The following is a 26,524-nucleotide window of genomic DNA, read 5'->3' as shown; positions in this document are numbered from 1 at the left end:
TATATTTTCAGTCCAATGAGAAAGGAGGCACTGCTAGACCTGGTTCTTGAGAATGAGGTGGGCCAAATGGATGAAGTGTGGAGAACATTTGGGGGATAGTGATTATTGTAGCACAACATTCATGCTGACTATGGAAAAGGGCAAAGAACAATCCAGAGTAAGAATAATTAACTGGGGGAAAGCCAACTTCAGTGGGATAAGACCAGATCTGGGCTGAATAAATTGGAGCCAAAGGTTGGGCAAAATTGTGGCTATACAAGGGTGACCTTCAAAGAGGAGTTAGTCCAGGCAGAGTCAAGGTATATTCCTTAGAACGGGAAAATCCAGAGGTCCTTGGATGACAAAGAGATAGAAATGAAGATAAAGAAAAAAAAGTGTAGTTCCTCACAAAAGCTCACTGACGACAGATGTCAGGTAGAAAATACATTTGAGAACCAGGCTGAATATAGAAGGTTCAGAGGGGAGGTGAAAAAGCAAGTAAGAAACGAAGAGGGAGTATGAAAAAAGACAGGCAAACAACATAAAGCAGGATCCCAAAGTCTTCTATAGACATATAAATATGTCTCTATGGTAGGCATATGGTGGTAAAAGGAGGAGTGGAGGATTTATGCATGGAGGCAGAGCACATAGCTGAGATATTAAGTGAATATTTTGCACCTGTCTCTACCAAGGAAGAAGATGCTACCCAGGCCATGGTGAAAGAGAAGGTAATTCAGACACAAGAAAGGTTTAAAATTGATAAGGAGGAGGTATTGAACAGGCTACCTGTACTCAAAATTGATAAAGCACCAGGACCAGACAAGATGCATTCAAGGATGCTGAGAGAAGTGAGAATGGAAATTGCAGAGGCACTAGCCATAATTTTTCAGTCTTCCTTAGATACAGGGATTGTGCCAGAGGACTGGAGAATTGCAAATGTTATACCGTTGTTCAAAAAAGGTGTAAAGATAAGCCCAACAACTGCAGGCAATTTAACTTCGGTGGTGGGAAACTTCTATAAACAATAATTTGGGACAAAATTAATAGTCACATGGACAAATGTGGGTTAATTAAGGAAAACCAGCATGGATTTCTTAAGGGAAAATCATGTTTAACTAATTTGCTGGAGTTTTTTGAAGATTTAATAGAGAGGGTTGATGAGGGACATGGACTTCCAAAAGGCATTTGATTCAGAGCCACACAACAGACTTGTGAGCAAAGTTATAAGATATCGAATAAAAGGACAGGTGCAACATGGATACGAAAATGGCTGAGTGACAGGAAATGGAGAGACATAGTTAATGGATGTTTTACAGGCTGGAGGTAAGTTTGTAGTGAACTTCCCCAGAGGTCAGTGTTGGGACCCTTGCTTTTCCTGATGTATATTAATTACCTGGGAACTTGGTGTATTTCAAAATTTGTGGATGAAAGAAAACTTGGAAAAATTGTGAGCTGTGAGGAGGATAGCTTAGAACTTCAAAAAAGGACATAGAGAATTTGTGGAATGGGTGGACAGGTGGCAGATGAAGTTTAATACAGAGAAATGTGAAGTGATTCATTTGGTAGGAAGAACTCGGAGAGACAATATAAAATAAAGGGTGCAATTTTAAAAGGGGTGCAGGAGCAGAGGGACCTGGATGTATATCTGCATAAGTCATTAAAGGTGGCAGGACAGTTTGAGAGAATAGTCAATAAAGCATACAAGATCATAAGCTTCATTAATAGGGGCATAGAGTACAAGAACAAGGAGCTTATGTTGAATTTGTATAAGACACTAGTTCGGCTCAGCAAGAATATTGTGTCTAGCCTGGCCCAGCAATGTGGGCCGCACTTTAGGAAGATGTGAAAACATTAAAGAGAGTGCAGAAAAAACTCACGCGAATAGTTCCAGGGTTGAGGAACTTTAGTTCTGAAGATAGATAGGAGAAGTTAGGACTGTTTTCCTTGGAGAAAAGAAGCCTGAGAAGAGACTTGATAGAGATGTTCAAAATCATGAAGTATCTGGATAGAGCAGAGAGAGAGAAACTATTCCCGCTCATGAAAGGATCAAGAATGAGGGGGCACAGATTTAAAGTAATTGACATGTGGAGGTGGTGGCCTCCAGTGGGTTCCTGGGGTTGTGAGCCCCTTCTTTGTGGCCACTCCAATGACAGAAATGGGCCCTAATGGAGTGTTCACCCTGCACCCAATCACCAGAGCCTGCCTGCCAGCATGATACAGAATAAAATTTAGCATCTCTTCGAGGGTATCTCAACAGGGAGGTGCGCTCTCCTTTGTCCTGCAGTCTTAGCATTAGCTACATTAACAGTGGCGTTCTCGAGGCTGCAGCCTCAGCATTGACCATGTCTAGCGATGGCGCTGTCAAGGATGAAGTTCAGCACTGGCCACCTCTAACAGTGGCACTCTGATTGATCCAGCCTGGGAAGTGGGCTGCCTTCCTCAATTGGATGGAGGTCCCACCTCTTAATTGAGCGCTGCGGGTAAACTGCCACCCAGGGTCCCGCTGCCCTAAATGTGGGGTCATGAGACAACAAGTCAAATTTATTGCCAAAAGGGCCCAATGGATTCATTTGGCAATGGATTTGGATTCGACTTAGCTAAGAGTGCTCTTTATAAGCTGTATCCACAACTACTTGGCAGCTGCTCAACTCAATTATTGATTCGCGAGAGAGGCACAGTTTTCTCAAGCATTATAATGAAGTTAATAAAAACAGAAAATGCTGGAAAAATTCAGCAGGTCTGATAGCATCTGTAGAGACAGAAGCAGAGTTAACATTTCGTGCTGACTCGAAACATTAACTCTGTTTCTCTCTCCACGGATGCTGTCAGACCTGCTGAGTTTTTCCAGCATTTTCTGTTGTTATTTCATGTTTCCAGCATCTGCAGTATTTTTGTTTTTATTGTAATGAAGATGCCTGGCTTGGGACTGCAGACAGGATAGGAATTTAGGATCAGGAGTAGGACGTTCAGACCCTTGATTTGTATCTCAACTCCATTTACCTATCTTTGCTGCATATCCCTTGCTACCTTTGCTGAACAAAAATCTGTTAAAACGCACTCTTGAAAATTTCAATTAAACCAGCATCCACAGCCTTTTGGAGGAGAGAGTTGCAGATTTTCATGACCCTTTTTGTGTAAATGAATAGGATGCGAATGTCACTTGAGGTGTCTGAGCATTCTGGCTTCTCCTCCTGATCCTCCACCCCTTCTTCCTCATCCCAAAAAACAAGAATGAGCCTAAAAGAAATCCTATTTCTTTCCAGGGTCCAAAAGTCAGCAATAGGCTCCTGAAAAATAAACAAGGCATAGCTTCGCAAAGAACTGCTGCAGTTTTTAGGAGCTAGCTGCAGCCCCATTCTAGCCTTCAAGGACTCTTCTATATATGGCCTGCTGCACTCAAACAGAAATGCCTCTTAGAAATATTTGTTTCTATTCAGAGATGGGCTTGAAGGATTGTGTTGGTGAAAGCACTGGAACAAGTTGTGCACTCTATGAAAGTTCTATCTGCTAACATCTATGTGGGAGAAGTAGACAAAGACAGGAAAGGAAGGGTATTGGTGGTGGATCTTAACATGGGGTTGGGTGCGAGTAGGGGAAAATTGGGAGAAATTCTGAGAGCAACAGGGAGCTGGCTCCAACCTGTCAACTTCCAGATTTTACGGGTACAAAGGATGGGCAGCCTCTGATTTAATCTGCTTTGCAGGTTTTACAGTGGAAGGCTGAAGGAAGGCAAGGACAGCTTCAAAGAGAAGGTTAGTGCATTTACAGCACTGCCCATGGCCCAGAAAGAGCAGGAGCTGAACTTCTATTGACATATCCCTTAACTTCATTTGGTAGCTAAAGTGAACAGGCAGTGAGGTTAAGGGATATATTAACAGAAGTTCAATGGCAGACATTTAAAGGGATATTTCAGAATACACAGAATATATTCATTCCAATGAGAAAGAAAAATTCCAAGGGGAGGGCCCTTCATCTGTGATTAACTAAAACAGTTAAAGTCAGTATCAAACTTAAAGAAATAGCATATAATTACGCAAAGATGGGTGGCAGGTCAGAAAATTGGAAAGAATATAAAGAACATGTAAAGAATATAAAGAGGAATGTGCCAGAGGAGGACCCTGGGACAGGCAGCCAGCCACATCTAGAAGAGACTGCGAGAGGAGGGCCCTGGGATGGGCAGTCAGCAGCACCTAGAGGAGAGTGTGAGAGGAGGACCCTGGGACAGTCAGCAGCACCTAGAGGAGAGTGTGAGAGGAGGACCCTGGGACAGGTAGTCAGCAGCACCTAGAGGAGAGTGTGAGAGGAGGACCCTGGGACAGGCAGTTAGCAGCACCTAGAGGAGAGTGTGAGAGGAGGACCCTGGAACAGGCATTCAGCAGTACCTAGAGGAGAGTGTGAGAGGAGGACCCTGGGACAGGCAGTTAGCAGCACCTAGAGGAGAGTGTGAGAGGAGGACCCTGGAACAGGCATTCAGCAGTACCTAGAGGAGAGTGTGAGAGGAGGGCCCTGGGACAGTCAGCAGCACCTAGAGGAGAGTGTGAGAGGAGGACCCTGGAACAGGCATTCAGCAGTACCTAGAGGAGAGTGTGAGAGGAGGACCCTGGAACAGGCATTCAGCAGTACCTAGAGGAGAGTGTGAGAGGAGGACCCTGGGACAGTTAGCAGCACCTAGAGGAGAGTGTGAGAGGAGGACCCTGGAACAGGCAGTCAGCAGCACCTAGAGGAGAGTGTGAGAGGAGGACCCTGGAACAGGCATTCAGCAGTACCTAGAGGAGAGTGTGAGAGGAGGACCCTGGAACAGGCATTCAGCAGTACCTAGAGGAGAGTGTGAGAGGAGGACCCTGGAACAGGCATTCAGCAGTACCTAGAGGAGAGTGTGAGAGGAGGACCCTGGAACAGGCATTCAGCAGTACCTAGAGGAGAGTGCGAGAGGAGGACCCTGGGACAGGCAGTTAGCAGCACCTAGAGGAGAGTGTGAGAGGAGGACCCTGGGACAGGCAGTTAGCAGCACCTAGAGGAGAGTGTAAGAGGAGGACCCTGGGACAGGCAGTCAGCAGCACCTAGAGGAGAGTGTGAGAGGAGGACTCTGGGACAGGCAGTCAGCAGTACCTAGAGGAGAGTGTGAGAGGAGGACCCTGGGACAGTCAGCAGCACCTAGAGGAGAGTGTGAGAGGAGGACCCTGGGACAGTCAGCAGCACCTAGAGGAGAGTGTGAGAGGAGGACCCTGGGACAGTCAGCAGTACCTAGAGGAGAGTGTGAGAGGAGGACCCTGGGACAGTCAGCAGCACCTAGAGGAGAGTGTGAGAGGAGGACCCTGGGACAGTCAGCAGCACCTAGAGGAGAGTGTGAGAGGAGGACCCTGGGACAGACAGCAGTACCTAGAGGAGAGTGTGAGAGGAGGGCCCTGGGACAGGCAGTCAGCAGTACCTAGAGGAGAGTGTGAGAGGAGGACCCTGGGACAGGCAGTCAGCAGCACCTAGAGGAGAGTGTGAGAGGAGGACCCTGGGACAGGCAGTCAGCAGCACCTAGAGGAGAGTGTGAGAGGAGGACCCTGGGACAGGCAGTCAGCAGCACCTAGAGGAGAGTGTGAGAGGAGGACCCTGGGACAGGCAGTTAGCAGCGCCTAGAGGAAAGTGTAAGAGGAGGACCCTGGGACAGGCAGCTAGTAGCACCTACAGGATCTAGTCTTTCTAGAGGATCTAGCTTCTAGTCTATACTCACATAGGAGTAAGGGTAAAATAAAAGTAAGAGTCCATATTCTATTTAGTTAAGATCCGTATGGGGAGCTCAGTCCTGTGATTTGCACATCCTGCACTATGTGGGAAATACCAGACGCTCCTGGTGGTCTGGAAGACCATGTGTGCAGGAGGTGCCTCCGACTGGAGCAACTTAAGCTCCGGGTTTTGGAGCTAGAGCGGCAGCTGGGGGCATTATGGTGCATTCACGAGGTTCAGAGGTTCATGGATAGCACACTTAAGGAGGTGGTCACCCCGCAGCTTAAGGAAGTACAATCAGAGATGGAATGGGTGACCACCAGACAGAAGAAGGGGACCAAGCAGATAGTCATAGAGTCATAGGGGTCTACAGCACAGAAAGAGACCCTTCAGCCCATCGAGTCTGCACCAGGAATGAGGGAATCCCCCGAGTGCATCTTGCTCACAAACCCTTTTTCGGCCTTGGAAAATGGTGAGAATGCCGGTTCTTCCGTGGAGGCCAACCAGAGCAAAGGCCATGGCACTTTGGGTGGTCCAGCTGCTCAGGGCAGGAGGAAGAAGTGTGGAATGGTAATAGTGGTAGGGGATTCTTTAGTGAGGGGAGTAGACAGGTGCTTCTGGAGCCATAGATGTAACTGCAGGATGGTATGTTGCCTCCAGGGTGCCAGGGTCAAGAATGTAATGGAATGGCTGCAGGGAAATCTGAACGGGGAGGGTGAACAGTCAGAGGTCATGGGAGCAATGACATAGGAAGAAAGAGAAATGAGGTCCTGCAAGCAGACTTTAGGGAGTTAGGTAGGAAATTGAAAAGCAGGACTTCAAAGGTAGTAATCTCCAGATTCCTCGCAGTAGTGAGTATAGGAATGGAAGGATAGAGCAGATGAATGCGTGAATGGAGAAATGGTGCAGGAGGGAGGGCTTTAGATTCCTGGGGCATTGGGACCATTTCTGGGGGAGGTGGGACCTGTACAAGTTGGATGGGTTACATCTGAACAGGAACAGGACTAACATCCTCATGGGAAGGTTTGCTAATGCTGTTAGCATTAGGATAGTTGGCATAGGGGTGGATTTAAACTAAACTGACAGGTGGATGGGATCCTGAAAAGTAGTTCAGAGGGGATAGAAGCTGAGATGGTATTAGGAGTTAAAACACTAGTAAGTGAGTCTGGAAGGCAGAGGAAACATAGGCTAGATAAGAAAGAGGTGAGTTTCGCAAGGCTAAATGGAATATATTTTAGTGCAAGGAGCCTGAGGAATAAGACAGACAAGCTAAGGGCACAGATAGACATATGGGAGTATGATGATACAGCTATGACTGAGACTTGGCTAAAAGAAGGGCAGGATTGGCAGCTCAATATTCCTGGTTATAGGGTATTCAGATGAGATAGAAATGGGGATAGAAGAGGAGGGGGGTTGCAATATTGATCCAGGAATCAATTATAGCAGTGAGGAGGGATGATATCTTGGAAGGATCAGCAAATGAAGCCATAAGGGTAGAAGTAAAAAACACAAAAGGGGCAAACACACTGTTGGGTGTGTACTTTGGGCCCCCAACAGCCAAGGAGAGATAGAGGATCAAATATGTAATCAAATTTCAGAGAAGTATAAGAATAATAGGGCAATAATAGTAGGGGGTTTTGATTACCCAAATATTAACTGGGATAGTTTTAATGTGCAATGTAGGGAGGGAGAAAATTCTTAAGTTGCATCCAGGAGAACTTTTTTAGCCAGTATGTAGAAAGTCCAACAAGGGAGGGGGCAATTCTGGACCTAATATTCGGAAATGAGCCCAGGCAGGTGGAAGGCCTATCAGTAGGGGAGCATTTCGGAGATAATGACCGCAACTCAGTTAGATTTAGGATAGTTATGGAAAAGGATAAGGTTGGACCGGGAATAAAAGTTCTAAACAGGGGAAGGGCTAATTTTACTAAGATGAGATACGATTTGGCCCAAGTAGACTGGGAGCAGCTACTTGCAGATAAAACTGTGTCAGAGCAGTGGGGGGCATTCAAGGAGGAAATAGCGAGAGTACATGGCAAATATGTTCCCGTAAAGATGAAGGGGGGACCAAGTCAGGAGAACCCTGGACGTCAGGGGACATAAAGGTTAGGATTAAGAAAAAAAGAGAAGCTTATGGGAGATACTGAGGGCTCAATATAGCAGAGTCCTTAGAGGAGTATAAAAAGTGCAGAGAGGAATTTAAAAAGGAAATTAGGAAAGCTGTGAGAGTGCATGAGAAAACATTGGTGGGTAGAATAAAGCAAAACCCAAAGGGATTTTTAAAATATATAAAGAGCAAGAGAATAACTACGGATAGGGTAGGGCCAATTAGGGACAACAGAGGTAATCTGTGTGTGGACCCGGAAGATGTGGATACAGTCCTCAATGAATACTTTGCAATGTTCTTCACAATGGAAAAGGACGACGCAGGTATAGACATCAAGGTGGAGGACTGTGAAATATTAGAGGAAATTATATAGAAAGATAAAAGGTACTAGCAGGTTTAGCAGCATTAAAAGTGGATAAGTTCACAGGCCTGGATGAGATGTATCCCAGGCTGTTGAGGGAGGCAACAGGAGAGATATCAGGGGCCCTGGCAGTAATTTTCAAATCCTTTCTGGTCACAGGTGAGGTGCCAGAGGACTGGAGGACTGCTAACGTGTGCCATTATTAAAAAAGGGAGGACAGGATAGATCAGGAAATTACAGGCCAGTCAGTCTAACATCTGTGGTGGGGAAGTTACTAGAAAGAATTCTGAGGGACAGAACATCTCTGCATTTGGAGAGACATGGATTAATCAGGGATAGTCAGCATGGATTTGTGAAGGGAAGGTCGTGTTTGACAAATTTGATCAATTTTTTTAAGGAGGTAACCAGGAGTGTTGATGAGGGTAATGCATTTGATGTGATCTACATGGACTTTAGCAAGCCTTTTGATAAGCTCTCTCATGGCAGACTGGTCAAGAAAGTAACAGCCCATGGGATCCAAAGCAAAGTGGCACGTTGGATCCAAAATTGGCTGAGAGGCAGGAAGCAGAGGGTGATGGCAGAGGAATGTTTTTGTGACTGGAAGTCTGTTTCCAGTGGGGTTCCACAGGGCTCGGTGCTGGGGACCTTGCTGTTTGTGGTGTATGTAAGTGATTTGGACTTAAATGTAGGGGGATGATCAAGAAGTTCGTGAATGACATGAAAATTGAATGGTGGTAAATAGTGAGAAGGACAGCCATAAACTGCAGGATGATATCAATGGGCTGGTCAGGTGGGCAGAGCAGTGGCAAATGGAATTCAACCCGAAAAAGTGTGAGGTAATGCACGTGGGGAGGGCTAACAAGGCAAGGGATTACACTATGAATGGTAGGACCCTGGAAAGTACTGAAGATCAGAGGGAGCTTGGTGTGCATACCTATAGATCCCTGAAGGTAGCAGGGCAAGTAGATAAGGTGGTTAAGAAGGCATATGGGATACTTGCCTTTATTAGCCGAGGCGTAGAATACAAGAGCGGGGAGGTTATGCTGGAATTGTATAAACGCTGGTTAGGCCACAACTGGACTACTGCATGTAGTTCTGGTCACCACATTATAGGAAGGATGTGATTGCACTAGAGAGGGTGCAGAGGAGATTTACCAGGATGCTGCCTGGACTGGAGTGTCTGAGCTATGAGGGAATATTGGATAGGCTGGGGTTGTTTTCCCTGGAGCAACAAAGGTTGAGAGGGGACTTCATAGAATGGTATAAAATTATGAGGGGCATAGATAGGATGGATAGGAAGGCACTTTTTCTGTTAATGGAGGGGTCAATAACCAGGAAGCATAGATTTAAGGTAAGAGGTAGAAGGCGAAGAGAGGAGTTGAGGAGAAATCTTTTCACCCAGAGGGTGGTGGGAGTCTGGAACTTGCTGCCTGAAAGGGTGGTTGAGTCAGAAACTCTCGTAACGTTTAAGAAGTATTTTGATATTCACTTGCATTGCCATAGCCTCCAGGACTATGGGCCAAGTGCTGGAAAATGGGATTAGTGTAGTCAAATCTTTTTTGACCAGCGCAGACATGCTGGGCTGAATGGCCTCCTTCTGTGCTGTAAACATCTATGAGTCTATAACAGCAAAGAATGACAAAAAGATTAATAAGGAGGAAAAATTAGTGTATGAGAGAAAGCTAGCTAGTAACATAACGACAGATAGTAAGAGTTTCTATAGATATTTAAGTAAGAAAAGAATTAACAAAGTGAGCAGGTAATTCTGTTTTTGTTTTGGATTTCCAGCATCCACAGTTTTTTGTTTTTAACAAAGTGAGCATTGGTCCTGTAGAGAGTATGTCTGGGGAATTGATAATGGAAAGTAGGGAGATGGTGGATGAATTAAACAGGTGTTTTGCTTTGGTCTTCACTATAAAGGACACAAGTAACATCCCGGAAATAGCTGTAAATCAGGAAATGGAAGGGAGGGAGGAACTCGGAAAAATTATAATCACTAGGGAAGTGATATTGAGCAAATTGTTGGGGCTGAAGGCTGACAAATACCCAGGTCCAGATGGACTTTACCCTAAGGTCTTGAAAGAAGTGGCTAGTGAGATAATTGATCCATTGGTTTTAATTTTCCAAAATTCCCTACAGCAGGATTTTGAGTTGGACATGCGGGCACAGTCAACGGGTCCAGGAGCAGATGGGAAACAGGCCGCTGCACGATCCCGACCGTGATTTCACATTGGCTGGCCAATTAATGGCCAGCCAAAGTGAAAGGCACACTGAAATGCTCAGCGCTGCCGGGATAGGGGCGGGAGGAAGGCGAGCACTGAAGACAGCACAGGTGCAGGGGTGCACTCACAGAAAGCTGCCTGAAGGCAGAGGGCTGCCTCAGGGAGCTGAAGAATCCAAAAGCCAAAAATAAAGATTTTAAAATGCTGAAAAAAATGTCCACACATCAGAATGGGTTACCTAAACATATGGATGCTGAAAATTCTATCCAAACGTTTTTATCTTTTTTTGAATTACTCTCGGAAACCTCATCCCACCCCTGGATGAGGTTCCTTCAAAAAGGCAAAGGCCGCCTGGCTGATTGTAATGTTGGACGGGCAACGAAAAATCTCCAGTAATTGCAACATTAATGGCCTTAATAAGGCGCTGCTCGCTGATGGAAATATTGCACGAGTGCGTGATGACGTCAGGACACTCGCCTGACATCACCATGTGCTATTTCACGCTTGAGCGTGTTGGGCACGTGCCTGCCTGCCAAGTGAAAACTTCTGCCCTCAGATCCTGGGGAAGGTTCCATTAGATTGGAAAATAGCAAATATAGCTCCCTTATTCAAAAAGGGAGGAAGACAGAAATTAGGAAACCAAAGGCCAGTTCACCTAATATCTGGCATAAGGAAAATGTTAGGAGCTATTATTAAAGATGTTATAGCAGGGCACTCAGAAGAATTCAAGGCAATCAGGCAGAGTCAATGTGGTTTTATAAAAGAGAAACCACGATTAACCAATTTATTGGAGTTCTTTGAAGGAGTCACATGTACTGTGATACAGGGGAACTGGTGGATGTACTATACTTAGATTTCCAGAAGGCATTTGATGAAGTGCCACATCAAAGGTTATTGCAGGAAATAAAAGCTCATGGTTAGGGGATAATATATTGGCATGGATAGAAGATTGGTTAGCTAACAGGAAGCATAAAGTTGGCGTAAAGGGTCTTTTTCTGGTTGGCAGGATGTGACAAGTGGTGTGCCACAGGGATCAATGCTGGGGCCTCAAATTTTAACCATTTATATAAATGTCTTGGATGAAAGGATCAAAGGAATGGTTGTTAAATTTGTTGACGACACAAAGATAGGTAGGAAAGTAAATTGTGAAGAGGACATAAGGAGATTATAAATGTGACGTAGGCCGGGATTTTCCGGCCCTGTCGCAGGCAGGACCCGCTGCGGGCGAGGCGGCATCCCAGACTTGCAGCGGGTGCAGAAAATTCCGCCGATAGATAGGTTAAGTGAGTAGGCAAAGATCTGGCAAATGGAGTAATGTGGGCAAATGTGAAGTTGTTCATTTTGGCAGGAAAAATAAAAAAGAAGCTTATTATCTAAATGGTGAGAGATTGCAGAGCTCTGAGATTCAGAGGGATCTGGGTGTCCTAGTGCATGAATCACAAAAGGTTAGTATGCAGGTACAGCAGGTAATGAGGAAAGCTAATAGAATGTAATCATTTATTCTGAGGGGAATTGACTACAAAAGTAGGGAGGTTATGCTTCAGTTGTACAGGGCATTGGTGAGACCACATCTGGAGTATTATGTATAGTACTGGTCTCCTTATTTAAAGAAAGATGCAAATGCATTAGAAGCAGTTCAGAGAAGATTTATTGACTAATACCAAGAATGGATGGGTTGTCCTTTGAGGAAAGGCTGGACAGGTTAGGTTCGTATCCACTGTAATTTAGAAGAGTAAAAGGCGACTTAATTAAAACCTTTAAGGTCCTGAGTGGTCTAGATAGGATGGATGTGGAGAGGATGTTTCCTCTTGTGGGAGAATCTAGAACTAGGGGTCACTGTTTAAAAATAAGTCGTCGCTCATTTAAGACAGAGATGAGGAGAAATTTTTTTCATTCAGAGTGTTGTTAATCTTTGAAACCCTCTTCCTGCCAAGGCAGTGGAAGCAGAGTCTTTGAATATTTTTAAGGCAGAGCTAGATAGATTCCTGAATAAAAAGGCAGTGATATGTTATCGGGGCAGGCAGGAATGTGGGGTTGGGGTTACATTCAGATCAGCCACGATCTTATTGAACGGCGGAGCAGGCTCGTGGCCTACACCTGCTCCTAATTCGTATGTACATATAAGTACTTGCCCCCACCCCGGACTCCCTTGCCCCCCCTCCACTCCCCCATCACAGAATTGTTACGGCGCAGAAAGGGGCCATTTGGCCCATCGTGTCTGCACCAGCTCTCCAATGAGCAGTTCACCCAGTACCATTCCCCCACCTTCTCTCTGTAAGGCTGCACATGCTCCCTTTTCAGATAACAATGTAATTATCTTTCAATTGAAGCTGCCTCCACCATACTCTCAGACAGTGCATTCCAAATCCTCATCACTCACTGTGAAAAAAAACGTTTCTCCCCATATCATTTTTGCTAGTTTTACTGATTACTTTAAATCTGTTGCCCCTCATTCTTGATTTTTTTCACGAGTGGGACAAGTATCTCCCTAACTACTCTGTCCAGACCCCCCATGATTTTGGATACCTGTATCAAATCTCCACTCAATCTTCCTTCCTCTGAGGAAAGCAGTCCTAACTTCAGCAATCTACCTTCATAACTGAAGTTCTTCATTCCTGGAACCATTCTTGTGAATATTTTCTGCACCCTCTCTAATGCCTTCACAACCTTCCAAAAGTACGGTACTCAGAACTGGACATAATACTCTAACTGAGGCTGAACTAGTGACTTATACCAATTCACATAACCTTCTTGCTCTTGTACACTATGCCTCTATTAATAACTCACATAATACTGTATGCTTTATTAACTGCTCTCTCAACCTGTCCTGCCACGTTCAATGACTTATGCACATATACATCCAGGTCCCTCTGCTCCTGCACCCCTTTAAGAGTTGTACCCTTTATTTGATATTCCATGTTCTTCCTACCAAAATGAATCACTTCACATTCTCCTCATTAAACTTCATCGCACACCTGTCCGCCCATTGCACCAAGGTGTATATGTCCCACTATCCTCCTCACAGTACACAATGCTTCCAAACTTTTTACTATCTGCAAACTTTGTAATTGTGCCCTATAAACCAAGGTCTAGATCACTAATGTATATCAGGAAAAGCAAGGGTCCCAACATTGACCCCTGGGGAACCCCACTACAAGCTCTCATTCACATACAAAGTCTTCCCAGGGTTGGGGATTGGACCTCCTCAACCCACCACCTCTAGGGTCAGTGATCAGACTGGAGTCAGCATCCCACCTGTTCAGCTCAGAGTGTTGTTGCTTAGGTGTAGTTTAACGAGCGGTCACCACCATTAAGATTTCTAATTTCCAAGTTTCATGTGGAGGCAGGAGCACTCCTCTCCGCTGCATCGCACTCCTGAGGCCCACGACCTGCCCTCGAACGGTCCTTTCTACCTCACCTCAGCCCTCCCACACAAACATAAAAGTGACAGAAAGATACCCTTTGGTTAACTATCTCAGTGCTGAAGGAAATCAATAATTGTATTATAATTAAGAAATGAATGTAGATTTCGCTGGAAATTGACTGCAGATTATTTCTCACTAAAACATCAATGATGATGTAACAACCTGAATTTCCTTTTGTGAATTGACTTGACAAATGATGACTCTCTAATGACAGCCCTGGGAGTCCTCAACATCGATTCCAGACCCCATGAAGTCTCATGGCACCAGGTCAGACTTGAGCAAGGAAACCTCTTGCTGGTTACCATGTACCATCCCCCCTCAGCGGGTGAATCAGTGCTCCTCTATGTTGAACACCACTTGGAGGAAGCATTGAGGGCAGCATGGGGACAGAGTGTACTTTCAATGTCCATCACCAAGAGTGGCTTGGTAGCATTACTACTGTCCAAGCTGGCCGAGTCCTAAGCTGCTCGACTGAGTCTGTGGCAGGTGGTGAGCTGGGCTTGTTTCCACTGGAGTTTAGAAGAGTGATGGGTGATTTGATTAAAGTATACAAGATCCTGAATGGCCTTGACAAGGTGGATGTAGAAAGGAAGTTTCCTCTTGTAGGTGAATCCAGAACTAGGGAACATTGTTTTAAAATTAGGGTCGCTCTTTTAGGACAGAGATGAGGAGAATTTTTTTCTCTCAGAGTGTTGTGTTACTTTGGAATTCTTTGCCTCAGAAAGTGGTGGAGGCGGGGTCATTGAAAATTTTTAAGGCAGAGGTGAATAGGTTCATGTTAGGCAAGGGAATCAAAGGTTATCGGGGTTAGATGGGAAAGTGGAAATCGAAACACAAGATGATCAGGCATGATCTTATTGAATGGCAGAGCAGGCTTGAGGGGCCGAATGGTCTATTCTTGTTCCTATTTCTTATGTTCTTATATTCTTATGTGAGGGAACCAACAAGAGGGAAAACCATACTTGACATCATCTTCACCAAACTGCCTGCTGCAGATGCATCTGTCCACGACAGTGCCGGTAGGAGTGATCACTGCACAGTCCTTGTGGAGACAAATCCCATCTTCACATTGAGGATACCCTCCACTGTGTTGTGTGGCACTATCACCATGCTAATTGGGATAGATTTCGAACAGATCCAGCATGTCAAGACTGGGCATCCACGAGGTGCTTTGGGCCATCAGCAGCAGAATTGTACTCAACCACAATCTGTAATCTCATGGCCCAGCTTATTTCCCAATCTACCATTACTACCAAGACCAGGGATCAACTCTGATTCCATGAAGAGGGCAGAGAGCATGCCAGGAGCAGCACCAGGCATACCTAAAAATGAGGTGTCAGCACTGTGGATGTACCTGTACCGCATGGACTGCAACGGTTCAAGAAGGTAGCTCACTACCATCTTCTCAAGGGCAGTTAGGGATGGGTAATAAATGCTGGCCCAGCCAGTGAAGCCCACATCACATGAATGAATTTTTAAAATCCTGGTGAAGCTACAACACAGAAATACGTGTGTGCCAAACAGCATAAGCACCAAGTGTTAGACAGAGCTAAGCAATTCACAATCAATGGATCAGATCCAATCATTGCTTAGCAGGAAGTGGTGGTGTAGTGATATTGTCACTGGATTAGTAATCCAGAGACCCAGGGTAATGCTCTGGGGATGCAGGTTCAAATCCCCCCATGGCAAATGGTGAAATTTGAATTTTATAAAATCTAATGATGACCATGAAACTATTGTTGATTGCCATAAAAACCCATCTGGGTCAATAATGCCCTTTAGGGAAGGAAATCTGCGATCCTTACCCAGCCTGGTCTACATGTGACTCCAAAGCCACAGCAATATGGTTGACTCTCAAATGCCCTGTGAAATGGCCTAGCAAGCCATTCAGTTCTCAAGGTTAATTAGGGATGGGCAATAAATGAGGGACAGCAACGTCCCCATTCCATGAACAAATTTTTTAAAAAGTCCTGCCATATTGAGTTGTGAATTGCAGTGGACAATTTACAACTCACTGGAGGAAGAGGAGCCCAGCACATCAGTGCAAAAGATAAGGCCGAAGCATTTGCAACAGAGGTTCCTAGCATCACAGATGCCAGTCTTCAGTCAATTCAGTTCACTCCACGTGACATCAAGAAGCACTAGATACTGCAAAGGCTACGGGCCCTGACAGTATTCTGGCAATAGTATGAAGACTTGCACACCAGAACTTGCTGCTCCCTTAGCCACACTGTTCTAGTACAGCTGCAACACTGGCATCTACCCAGCAATGTGGAAAACTGCCCAGGTATGTCCTGCCAGATAAAGCAAGACAAATCCAACCCAGCCAATTACCAATCCATCAGTCTACTCTCGATCAGTGGTAAGGTGATGGAAACAATGCTATCAAGCGGCACCTGCTTAGCAGTAACCCGCTCACTGACACCCAGTTTGGGTTCCACCAGGGCCAGTCAGTTCCTGATCTCATTACAGCCTTGATTCAAACATGGACTAAAGTGCTGAACTCAAGAGGTGAGAAAAGAGTGACTGCCCTTGACATCAAGGCAGCATTTGACCTTGTGTGGCATTAGGGAGCCCTAGCAAAACTAAAGTCAATGGGAAACAGGGGGTAAAATCTCCATTGGCTGGAGTCATACCTAGCACAAAGGAAGACCTATTGTGGGACACATTGGAACTTGGCATCCGTACTGACAGTTGGCACCCATACTGCCAACAAATAAGTTGAACAAAATCTGAATACAAATTCCACTTTAAATAGAAAATAATACATTATAAATAATAATAGTAGGCAACAGAGAAGGATTCTGAGGCTATAATGTTATTTCTGACTTGGGAGGATAGTTCCAAACAGCTCTTCAGTATTACAGAGCCAAATCTTCCTGGGCACATAATGACATATTGACAACAAAGTGCTGCTATTAATGTGCAGCCAGCGAGTTCAGGGGCTGAAGGGATATGCAGTGAGTTATGAATCTCTAGTACTCCTCCATTTACTTCACACCAATGACATCACACCCATTAACCTACCTGAGAAATTTTAAAATTTGCTGTATTTGCACATTTTCCATTAAATTTGCCAAAGTTAGGACTTAGAGTTACATTGCATGTATGTTTTTAATGACATGATCAATCTCTCCAGCCCACAAAAAGAACAATATAAATTGTTGAGTCTCACTCCAACATGTCGTAAATTTTTGTTAGAAATTTTAAAAAGTTTAATCTTAACATTTCTACCTTATTCTAACTTTTTCTTTCTGTCTCTTTTCTCTCTCCCTTCATTCAATTTTTTCCTTCCTTTTACTTCTCTTCCAGCGCTTGATTTAACTGTAATTATCCCACTCTAATTCATCCTCCTTTCTGTCGTTCTTCAGTTTCTTTCTGAATCCTGAAATTTACTTGGTTCAGGAGATACACTGCAGACCCCGTTAATCACTGAGGTCCCAGATGCCCCGTTGCCATGGCTGTGCTATTATTATTCAGCACCTCAAGCAAGTTGGGGTGCGAAAAAAGCTCAAGGTGAAGGATGCAGGAAAAAGTCTACGAGATGTCCTGCTTCAGCAAGATTTGGCCCATATGTGATATCTTAGATCAGTTTACTGACTTGCAATCACTTCCAGGTATTTTTCTCTTTGTTTTCATGGCTAGATTTGTAGTTAACCAAACAGCTGCGTCTCTTTCATCATTTGTCAGTCAAGGTTGTTGTTGCAGCTATACTATGCACCTGGTAAGTTTTGAAAATGGACTAACACAGTGATGGAGCAAACAATGAATTTTATAACACATGCATTTTCTCTCATCAAACAGATGGAAAATATTCCAATAAAATTGAACACAGCAGCCATCCTGAGGGAGAACGTTCTCTACGAGCGCAGAGTGAAAGAAGAACTGCAAAGGTAATGCACCTTCAGTGCTCTCTTTAGCTGCTTTTATACTGGGTTTGGTGGCATTCTAGTGCCACCAGCAGTGAACAATTAATGATGGGAACCCGAGGCTGAATATCATGTGCATCTCGAGCCTGGACATAGAGACCCAAGGCATTCACGATATTGGGCCTGAAGCCTCATTAATATCAAACCAATCAACTGTGAACAACTAATTGCATTCCAAGGTAACTCACAACTAATGAGAAATCACAGAGTGGGCCACTAAAGCGGCCATCAGCAAAGTGGTAAAAAGAGACCAAGATGGATGGGGGTGTTGCAATTGGGAAATAGGGTGACTGGGAAGGAAGGCAATGGAGTTGGGACGATAGATGAATGGTAGATTGTAGGGATGACAGGGTCTTGCATGATGGGGAGGTGGCAGTGATCAGAGTTGGGTGGGAAAGAGAGTGGTGGCGATCGACGGGCGGGGGTGGTGAAGAGTGGGGATTCGAAGTCACAATGTGGGGGGTAGTGTTGATCAGCAGAGGCCGGAGTACTTTTAATGAGGGGTCATGAGGAGCACTCCTTCTCCTCCTGGCTTCACATTCAGATAAGTATATTTTAAACACTCTGCACCTGCAGAGCTCTTTTTAAGGACCAGCTCTCAAGAGTCCAAAATTGGGAGGAATACAGAGATCTCAGAGGGTTGTGGGGCTGGATTTCTCATCCTTGTTTTGAAATCCCTCTGTGGCTGCATCTCTGTGATCTTCCCCAGCCCCTCCAACCCTCTGAGATATCTATGTTTCTCTAATTCTGGTCTCTTGAGCATTCCAGATTTTAATCACTCCACCATTGCCTTCAACTGCCTGGGCCTAAGCTTTGGAATTCTCCTCCACACAGCTCTCTACTTCTCTATCTCTCTTTCCTCCTTTAAGACACCCATTTAAACCCACCTCTTTGACCAAGCTTTTGGTCATCTGACCTAATATCTCCTTATGTGACTCAAGTGTTATATTTTGTTTTGAAATCCCCCCCGTGAAGCACCTTGAAATGTTTTAGTATGTTAAAGGCCCTTATGTTAAAGTTGTTGTTGGAGGAGATTACAGAGAAAGGGTAGTCCAGGCCATGGAGTGATTTGAAAACAAGGATGAGAATTTTTAAATTGAAACATTGCCAGGCCAGGAGCACTTAGTAAGTCAGTGAGCACATGGCTGGTGAGTCAATGTGACTTGGTGTGAGTTAGGATATGGGCAACAGAGTTTTAGGTGAGCTTATTTGAACTAATGGAGGCCTGGGAAACTGTTTAATGCCCCCATATATATGCACCATTTGCTTTGAATTTCTCTGTATGATTATGATGCTGAGACTTAATCGACTGAAGTCATTCAGTACTAGGGTTGTTAACTGTGATTAAATGTATTCCTGGAGGTTCCATCACATGACTTACCCCTATGCTGCAGCCATTCGTCAGCTAACACATCCATCTTTGTGATGCACTGCCTTCCTACACCAATTGGAAAGCAAAAAGATTCATCACCCAATTGGATTATGCTTGGCTGTCAGCCAATCCACCTTTTTTTCCTACTTTCAATATTTTTATGTCTGGTAGAGAGAACTGTTCAAGAAAATAAAGAAAAAATCTTTTTATAATGTCCCTATGATTTTTCTCCAGGGTTGTCCTGGAGATTGCTCTTCAATCCCCGGAGACGCCTGGCCAATCCTGGAGGGTTGGCAACCCTATTCAGAACATTGAGTTATTGCAAAATATTAATGAGCTTCATCAGTGCTAAGTTAACCTTTATTTCAGTTATGTTCATCTTCCACATATCCTGTCTATTTTGCTGACAGTGTTGATTCAGGTGCCCTGTTCCATGTAGTGTGTAAAATGGCTACTGCCCTAAAGCCTTTATTTACATATCATAACATCATCAGAGGTTGCATGATTATGGTAATTCCAGTACATCTCGCAAATAGCCATTCTTTACTCATTATCCCAGATAGTGAGTGTCATCAAGCTATTTGACCACGGAACCATCCTCACTGAGCTACTATTGTCCTCACCACATTCACACACCCAGTATGGTTAATAATCCCCCAAGATCCTCCTGGAGTCTCCAGGGATTAAAGATTAATCTCCTCTGTGAGCAAATATCTTAGAAGCATTAGTAAAATTATGTTTTTTTTTAATTTTTGGAACAATCACTTTTTTTTCCAAGTCTTACAGGGTGAAAAGACTGACTGTTGGGGTTGGTGGGGGAGGGGGCAGTGGGGTTATAGGCAGGAGGTCATGAGATAAAACCTCAAAGAAATATGCCCAAATGGAGATTGCAACTCTTGTCACTGCATTGCAGTCAGCAATGGGAATCCAGACTGTTATTTTCAGCCTCCTAAACTGGGACAGCCAAGGACAATTGTGACTCTGCTACTGCCTTGGCTGGAAAAACAGCTAAATCAGCACAAGTAGCTACTGAACCTGGAACCTTCCCAGTTTGTATGGTGCAGTTCCAACTTGTGAGTTTTAAAGCTTGACCATGATGGTAAAGTTAATAAAATATAAAAGAAAGCAACATAAATAAATGATTAATATATCAAGTAATTATTTAAAACACATTAAGGATGTGTCAAGGCTGCAGCATGTGGGAGTAAAAAACATCTGCACTAAGTGTTTGTGGCTTGAGGAACTTTGGGTCAGAGTCATTGACCTGGAGTCTGAGCTGCAGACTCTGTGACACATTAGGGAGAGGGAAAATTATCAATAGGTTTGAGGTTCTCTCAGCTTGTCTGGATGAGAGCGGGGGCTGCCAGGTGGATGAGTAAACTGACCATAGCACTGTGGTACAGGAAACCATCAAAGTCGGGGGAGCAAAAAGGAACGTAGTGGTATTAGGGGACAGTATAGTGAGGGGGATTGACACTGTTCTCTGTAGCAAAGAATGAGAGTCCAGACAGCTTTGTTGCCTGCCCGGTGCCAGGGTTTGGGACATTTGCTCAGGACTGGAGTGCAGTGGGAGGACGAGGATCCGGTGGTCGTGGTGGTCATGGTCCATCTAGGTACCAACGACATGGATAGGATGAGGAACGACGCTCTGCATAGTCAGTATGACGAGCTAGGCTCCAAATTAAGAAACAGAACCTCAAAGGTAATAATTTCTGGATTATTACCTCAACCACATGCAAATTGGCATAGGACAAATAAGATTCGAGAAATGAATGCGTGGCTCAAAGACTGGCATGGGAGAAGTGGGTTCCAGTTCCTGGGGCACTGGCAGCAGCACTGGGGAAAGTGGGGTCTGTACTGTTGGGATGGTCCACACCTGAGATGTGCTAGGACAGGTGTCCTCGCCAGCCGCATAACTCAGGAAGTAGAGGAGGTTTTAAACTGAAAAGTGGGGTCAAGGGATCAAATTTGGCAAGATGTGGTAAACCAAAGAGTAGAGGCAAAGCAAGAGAGAAAGATATTAATATGGGAAATGATAAACAGACTGTGACAGGAAGGGACAGAGAGTACTAAATCAGCAGATAAGGCTAGATGCAACAAAAATAATAAAAGGATCAAAACTAAGGGCTCTGTATCTAAACGCATGTAGCATTCGAAACAAAACAGATGAATTGATAGCACAAATAGAAATGAATAAGTATGATCTGATAGCTATTACAGAGACATAGCCACAGGATGACATAGATTGGGACCTGAGCATTGAGGGGTACATGACATTTAGGAGGACAGGAAGTTAGGAAAAGGTGGAGGGGTGGCTCAGTTAATTAAAATGGTATTAGCACATTAGAGAGGGATGACCCAAGTTCAGGAAACCAGGATGTAGAAGCAGTTTGGGTTGAGATGAGGAATGATAAAGGCAAGAAGTCATTTGTTCGGAGTGGTGTACAGGTCCCCTGATTGTAAATACACAGTAAGACAGAGTATAAAAGAAGAGATAATGGGAGCTTGCCAGAAAGGTACAGCAATAATCATGGGGGATTTTAATCTGTGTATAGACTAGATAAATTAGATGGGCAAAGGTAGTGTAGATGAGGAGTTCATAGAATGTCTTTGGGATAGTTTCTTAGAACAGAGCGTTCTGGAGCCAACCACAGAGCAGGCTATACGAGACCTGGTTTTGATCAACAAGATAAGATTAATTGATAACCTCATAGTGAAGGCACATCGAGGTAGCAACGATCATGATATGATTGAATTTTACATTCATTTAGAAGGAGAATTAAGTACATCCAAACCAGGGAAGTTGTATTAAGCAAATTGTTGGGGTTGCAGGCTGACAAATCCCCAGGTCCAGATTAACTTCACCCTAAGGTCTTGAAAGAAGTGGCTAGTGTGATAGTTGATCCATTGGTTTTAATCTTCCAAAATTCCCTAGATTCAGAGAAGGTTCCATTAGACTAGAAAATAGCTAATGTAACTCCTTTATTCAAAAAGGGAGGGAGACAGAAAGCTTGAAACTACAGGTCAGTTAGCCTAACATCTGTCATAGGGAAAATGTTAGAGGATATTATTAAAGATGTTATAGCAGGGCACTTAGAAAAATTCAAGACAATCAGGCAGAGTCAACATGGTTTTGTAAAAGGGAAACCTGTTTAACCAATTTATTGGAGTTCTTTAAAAGAGTCACATGTGCTGTGGATAAAGGGGAACCGGTTGATGTACTGTATTTAGATTTCCAGAAGGCATTTGATGAAATTCCACATCAAAGGTTATTGCAGAAAATAAAATGTCATGGTAGGGGGTAACATATTAGCGTGGATAGAAGATTGGCTAGCTGACAGGAAACAGAAAGTTAGCATAAATGGATCTTTTTCTGGTTGGCAGGATGTGATGAGTGGTGTGCTGGGGCCTCAAGATTTTACAATTTATATAAATGACTTGGATGAAGGGACCGAAGGAACGGTGGCTAAATTTGCTGACGACACAGAGATAGGTAGGAAAGTAAATTGTGAAGAGGATGTAAGGAGGCTGCAGAGTGACATAGATGGGTTAAGTGAGTGGGCAAATATATGGAAAAATGGAATATGATGTGGGCAAATGTGAAATTGTTCATTTTGTAAGGAAGAATAAAAAAGAAGCTTATTATCTAAATGGTGGGAGAATGCAGATCTCTGAGATTCAGAGGGGTCTGGGTGTCCTAATGCATGAATCACAAAAGGTTAGTATGCAGGTACAACAGGTAATTAGGAAAGCTAATAGAATGTTGTCTTTTACTGTGAAGGGGATTGATTACAAATGTACAGAGGTTATGCTTCAGTTGTACAGGGCATTACTGAGGCCACATCTGGAGTATTGTGTATAGTTCTGGTCTCGTTATTTAAAGAAAGATATAAAAGCATTAGAAGCAGTTCAAAGAAGGTTTACTAGACTAATACCAGAAATGGGCACATTGTCTTATGAGGAAAGGCTGGACAGGTTAGGCTTATATCCAATGGAATTTAGAAGAGTAAAAGACGACTCACTTGAAACCTTTCAGATCCTGAGGGGTCTTGACAGGGTGGATGTGGAGAGGATGTTTCCTCTTGTGTGATAATCTAGAACTAGGGGTCACTGTATAAAAAAAAGGGGTTACTCATTTAAGACAGAGAAGAAGAGAATTTTTTTCTCTCAGAGAGTTATGAGTCTTTGGAGTTCCCTTCCTGAAAAGGCAGCGGAAACAGAGTCCTTGAATATTTTTAAAGCAGAGCTAGATAGATCCTTGATTAACAAGGGGGTGAAAGGTTATCGGGGATAGATAGGAATGTGGGGTTGAGGTTACATTCAGATCAGCCATAATCTTATTGAACGGCAGAGCAGGCTCAAGGGGCCGAGTGGCCTACTCCTGCTCCTAATTCGTATGTTCGTATGTACATATGAAACTATCATCAATTGTTGGGGAAAAAAAGCACCATCTGGTTCACTAATGCCCTTTAGGGAAAGAAATCTACCATCCTTACCTGGTCTGACCTGCATGTGACTGCAGACCCACAGCATTGCGGTTGATTCTTAACTGCCCTCTGAAATGGCTGAGCAAGCCACTCAGTTCAAAGGCAATTAGGTATAGGCAACAAATGCAGGCCTTGACAGTGATGCCCACATTCAATGAAAGAATAAAAATAAATAAATCCCCGTCAGCTTGAAAAGATTGCGCTTAGTCACAAACAGGACAGAAAGCTAATTTTAACCCCCTCCTTCTGGTGGAAACGGTAGAAATGACTCTGGTCCACCTTCCACCCTGATTACACTGGCTCTCGGGCCGCTGCCATCTTGGGTAAAGTCATGACAGGTCCGCTACGGGTGGAAGGCTATATGATGAAGCCTCTAGGTATATGTCCAAATGCAGTTGGCAACTATGTCGTAGACAGATTGAGATTGATTGCCACGATTAGTTTGCAACTTCACTACCATTGTTTCATGCAAATACCCAGCTGTTAGAAGGCAAAATAGATGCACCTTAGTCTTTTCCTATCTGGCAATTCCAACGTTCTGAATGAACCATTTTCTGTACTTGCTATACTCATTTGTGCCAGATGGCAAGTGGTACAACTAGTGGTCTTTAAAAGAACATGGTAGGCCTTCCACATAACTGTTCAACTAATGTTATCACTGTGCAGCAGATCATAATGCCTGCATAAATTATTATGATAGTGAGTGGTTTGTTCTTAGAAAAGCAGAACTGTTCTTTCGATCCATGAATGATAGCCCCACTCAAAAACTCCCTAACAGCTGAGGAGCACTGTAGCCTGGTCACCTCAACATTAGGGTCATGTTTACTATTCCCCAGTTGCCAGCAATGTTTCAAATAGAGGCTGTGTCACAAAGCTAGGCTTGCGTCATGGTTCTTGTGTCACACAGGAAATGTGTGTAAAATTGAGTAGCAAATTCATTCATCTTATCCCTGGTGTCAGCAAACTTAATCCTCTTTGCTGTTAGGTCAGTGTGGGAGTCGGGTGACCTCTTGGACCTACAGCCTCAATTAGAGCTACCCTTAAGATAAAAACAAAACACTGCGGATGCTGGAAATCTGAAACAAAAATAAAAATTGCTGGAAAAACTCAGCAGGTCTGATAGCATCTGTGGAGAAGAAGACAGAGTTAATGTTTTGAGTCCATATGACTCTTCATCATAACTAAAGAGGTTCTTTAGTTCTGATGAGGAGTCACACGGACTTGAAACATTAACTAGAGCTACCCTTCTTTGTCTTATCTCCTGGAACAGAAATTCTTGAATGTTTAATTTGGGGAGAAATGTTACCCAAATGTGCCAATGTGAAAAATCAGTTCACTTTCCTACCACCACAAAGCTTTCCCTCTTTTGACAGGCTGCAATACTTTAAGTGCTACATTCACGCTTGATTTTGTACTGCCTGGTCAAGTAAACTAAAGGTTAAGCTCTCTGAGAAATCTTTTTATGTGCCTGATGCTACCATGCCATTGGATTGCATAGAATTTTACAGCAGACATAGGCCATTTGGCCCAACTAATCTTTGCTGGTGTTTATGTTCCACATGAGTCTCCTTCCACCATACTTTGTCTCACCCTTCCAATGGCTATCCTTCCATTTCTTTCTCCTTCAGGCATTTGTCTAACTGCCCATTAAATATATTTTGTATATTTCCCTCCACCTTGTGGCAGCAACTTCCACATTCTCACCATTCTCTGGATAAAGAAGTTTCTCCTGAGTCCTTTATGGGATCTAATGACTGGCGGAACAAGCTCGAGGGGCAGAATAGCCTACTCTTGCCTATTAAGAAAACTTTTATATGCACAGCCCCTATTTTATCAGGATGGTCCCAACAGCTTAGGAAACATCCCAAATTCTACTTGATCTAAAACTGTAGGGTATTCAACCAAAGGGAGGGGTAACTGTCACAATTTATTCCCACTTCTGCCTTTGCCTAATACACACATGCACAAACTTTTCAGCAAGTGTCAACATATTGTGGTCACCGGTGAGAACCCTGGCTGATTTATTTTCCGCTTCCTAACACAGATGTCCTGAGTCAGGCCGGAATTTTCTGGCCCCTTTGGCATCAGAGGCCATGGTAGGAGTGGAGGGGGGTGGGGGGTGGGGGTGGGGGTACAATATGGCAAGAAGACCAAAAATTGGTTTTACGCCATCCTGAAAGCAGTTTGCGATCGTCTGCTTCACCTGTCAATGGCGGGCCGCATTTCCTGCCACCACACATCGGCAACATCATTTTGATATATTTGCATCTAATTATAAGCCCTGCTCGCCAGAATCATACCCCCATGTCAAATTTACCACCCACGTCAGTGTGACTTCAGAGCAGCAGTCTTCATGACTGCCTTTAAAAGGCAAGCTAAACTTGAAGGGAACTTGGAGGTGAGTGCACACAGCCGTGCGTAGCACTCATAAGCAACACCCGTAGGATATTAAGGAAGAGGCGCCACACATTTGCGGAGGGCACAGGCAAGTCGCTTTTTCTCGACTGGCTTTCAGTGCAGTACCGGGGCAAGGGCCCCAGCACAGGGGGGAGGGGTGGCGGGGGGGTAGGTTGGTTGGGAGTAAGGCACCACAGACAGACTGAAGGAAATACTCAGGCACATGCCGGGGGTTGGGGGGAGGGGAGGGAAGCAGCTATGCACTAGGAAAAGCTTATCAAAATTGAGTACTCTTCTGTAGCTGAGACTGTTCAGCTGCAGCTCCATTGACATGCTTGAAGTTGAGCCTCTGAAGCTTTTCTACCCAATCAAGCAATGCAAAAACATGAAAATGCCACCAAATGCTCCAGAACTTTTCACCCTTGGTCGCAGACTTCAAATTTTAGGGGGCAGTAAGTAATTGGCTGACTGGACAAGTTGAACCCTTCCAGGGTTCCGCAGGTGACCTATGCGGGATCTCACAAGCCTCC

The 26,524-nt window shown here is 44.2% G+C and overlaps 1 protein-coding gene across 1 annotated transcript in view; it reads left to right on the top strand.

Moving 5' to 3' along the window:
- cfap99 (cilia and flagella associated protein 99) overlaps positions 1-26,524 on the top strand; it is a 155,047-nt gene that overhangs the window by 86,878 nt on the left and 41,645 nt on the right. Inside the window, exon 9 of the mRNA XM_041185362.1 lies at positions 17,614-17,702. Within this exon, the coding sequence (XP_041041296.1) occupies positions 17,614-17,702 (89 nt within the window). The remainder of the gene's footprint in view (positions 1-17,613; positions 17,703-26,524) is intronic.

Source organism: Carcharodon carcharias, chromosome 4 (assembly GCF_017639515.1).
Source record: "Carcharodon carcharias isolate sCarCar2 chromosome 4, sCarCar2.pri, whole genome shotgun sequence".
In the NCBI taxonomy this organism is placed as follows: Eukaryota; Metazoa; Chordata; class Chondrichthyes; order Lamniformes; family Lamnidae; genus Carcharodon; species Carcharodon carcharias.
This window is presented reverse-complemented; position numbering and strand designations above follow the sequence as displayed.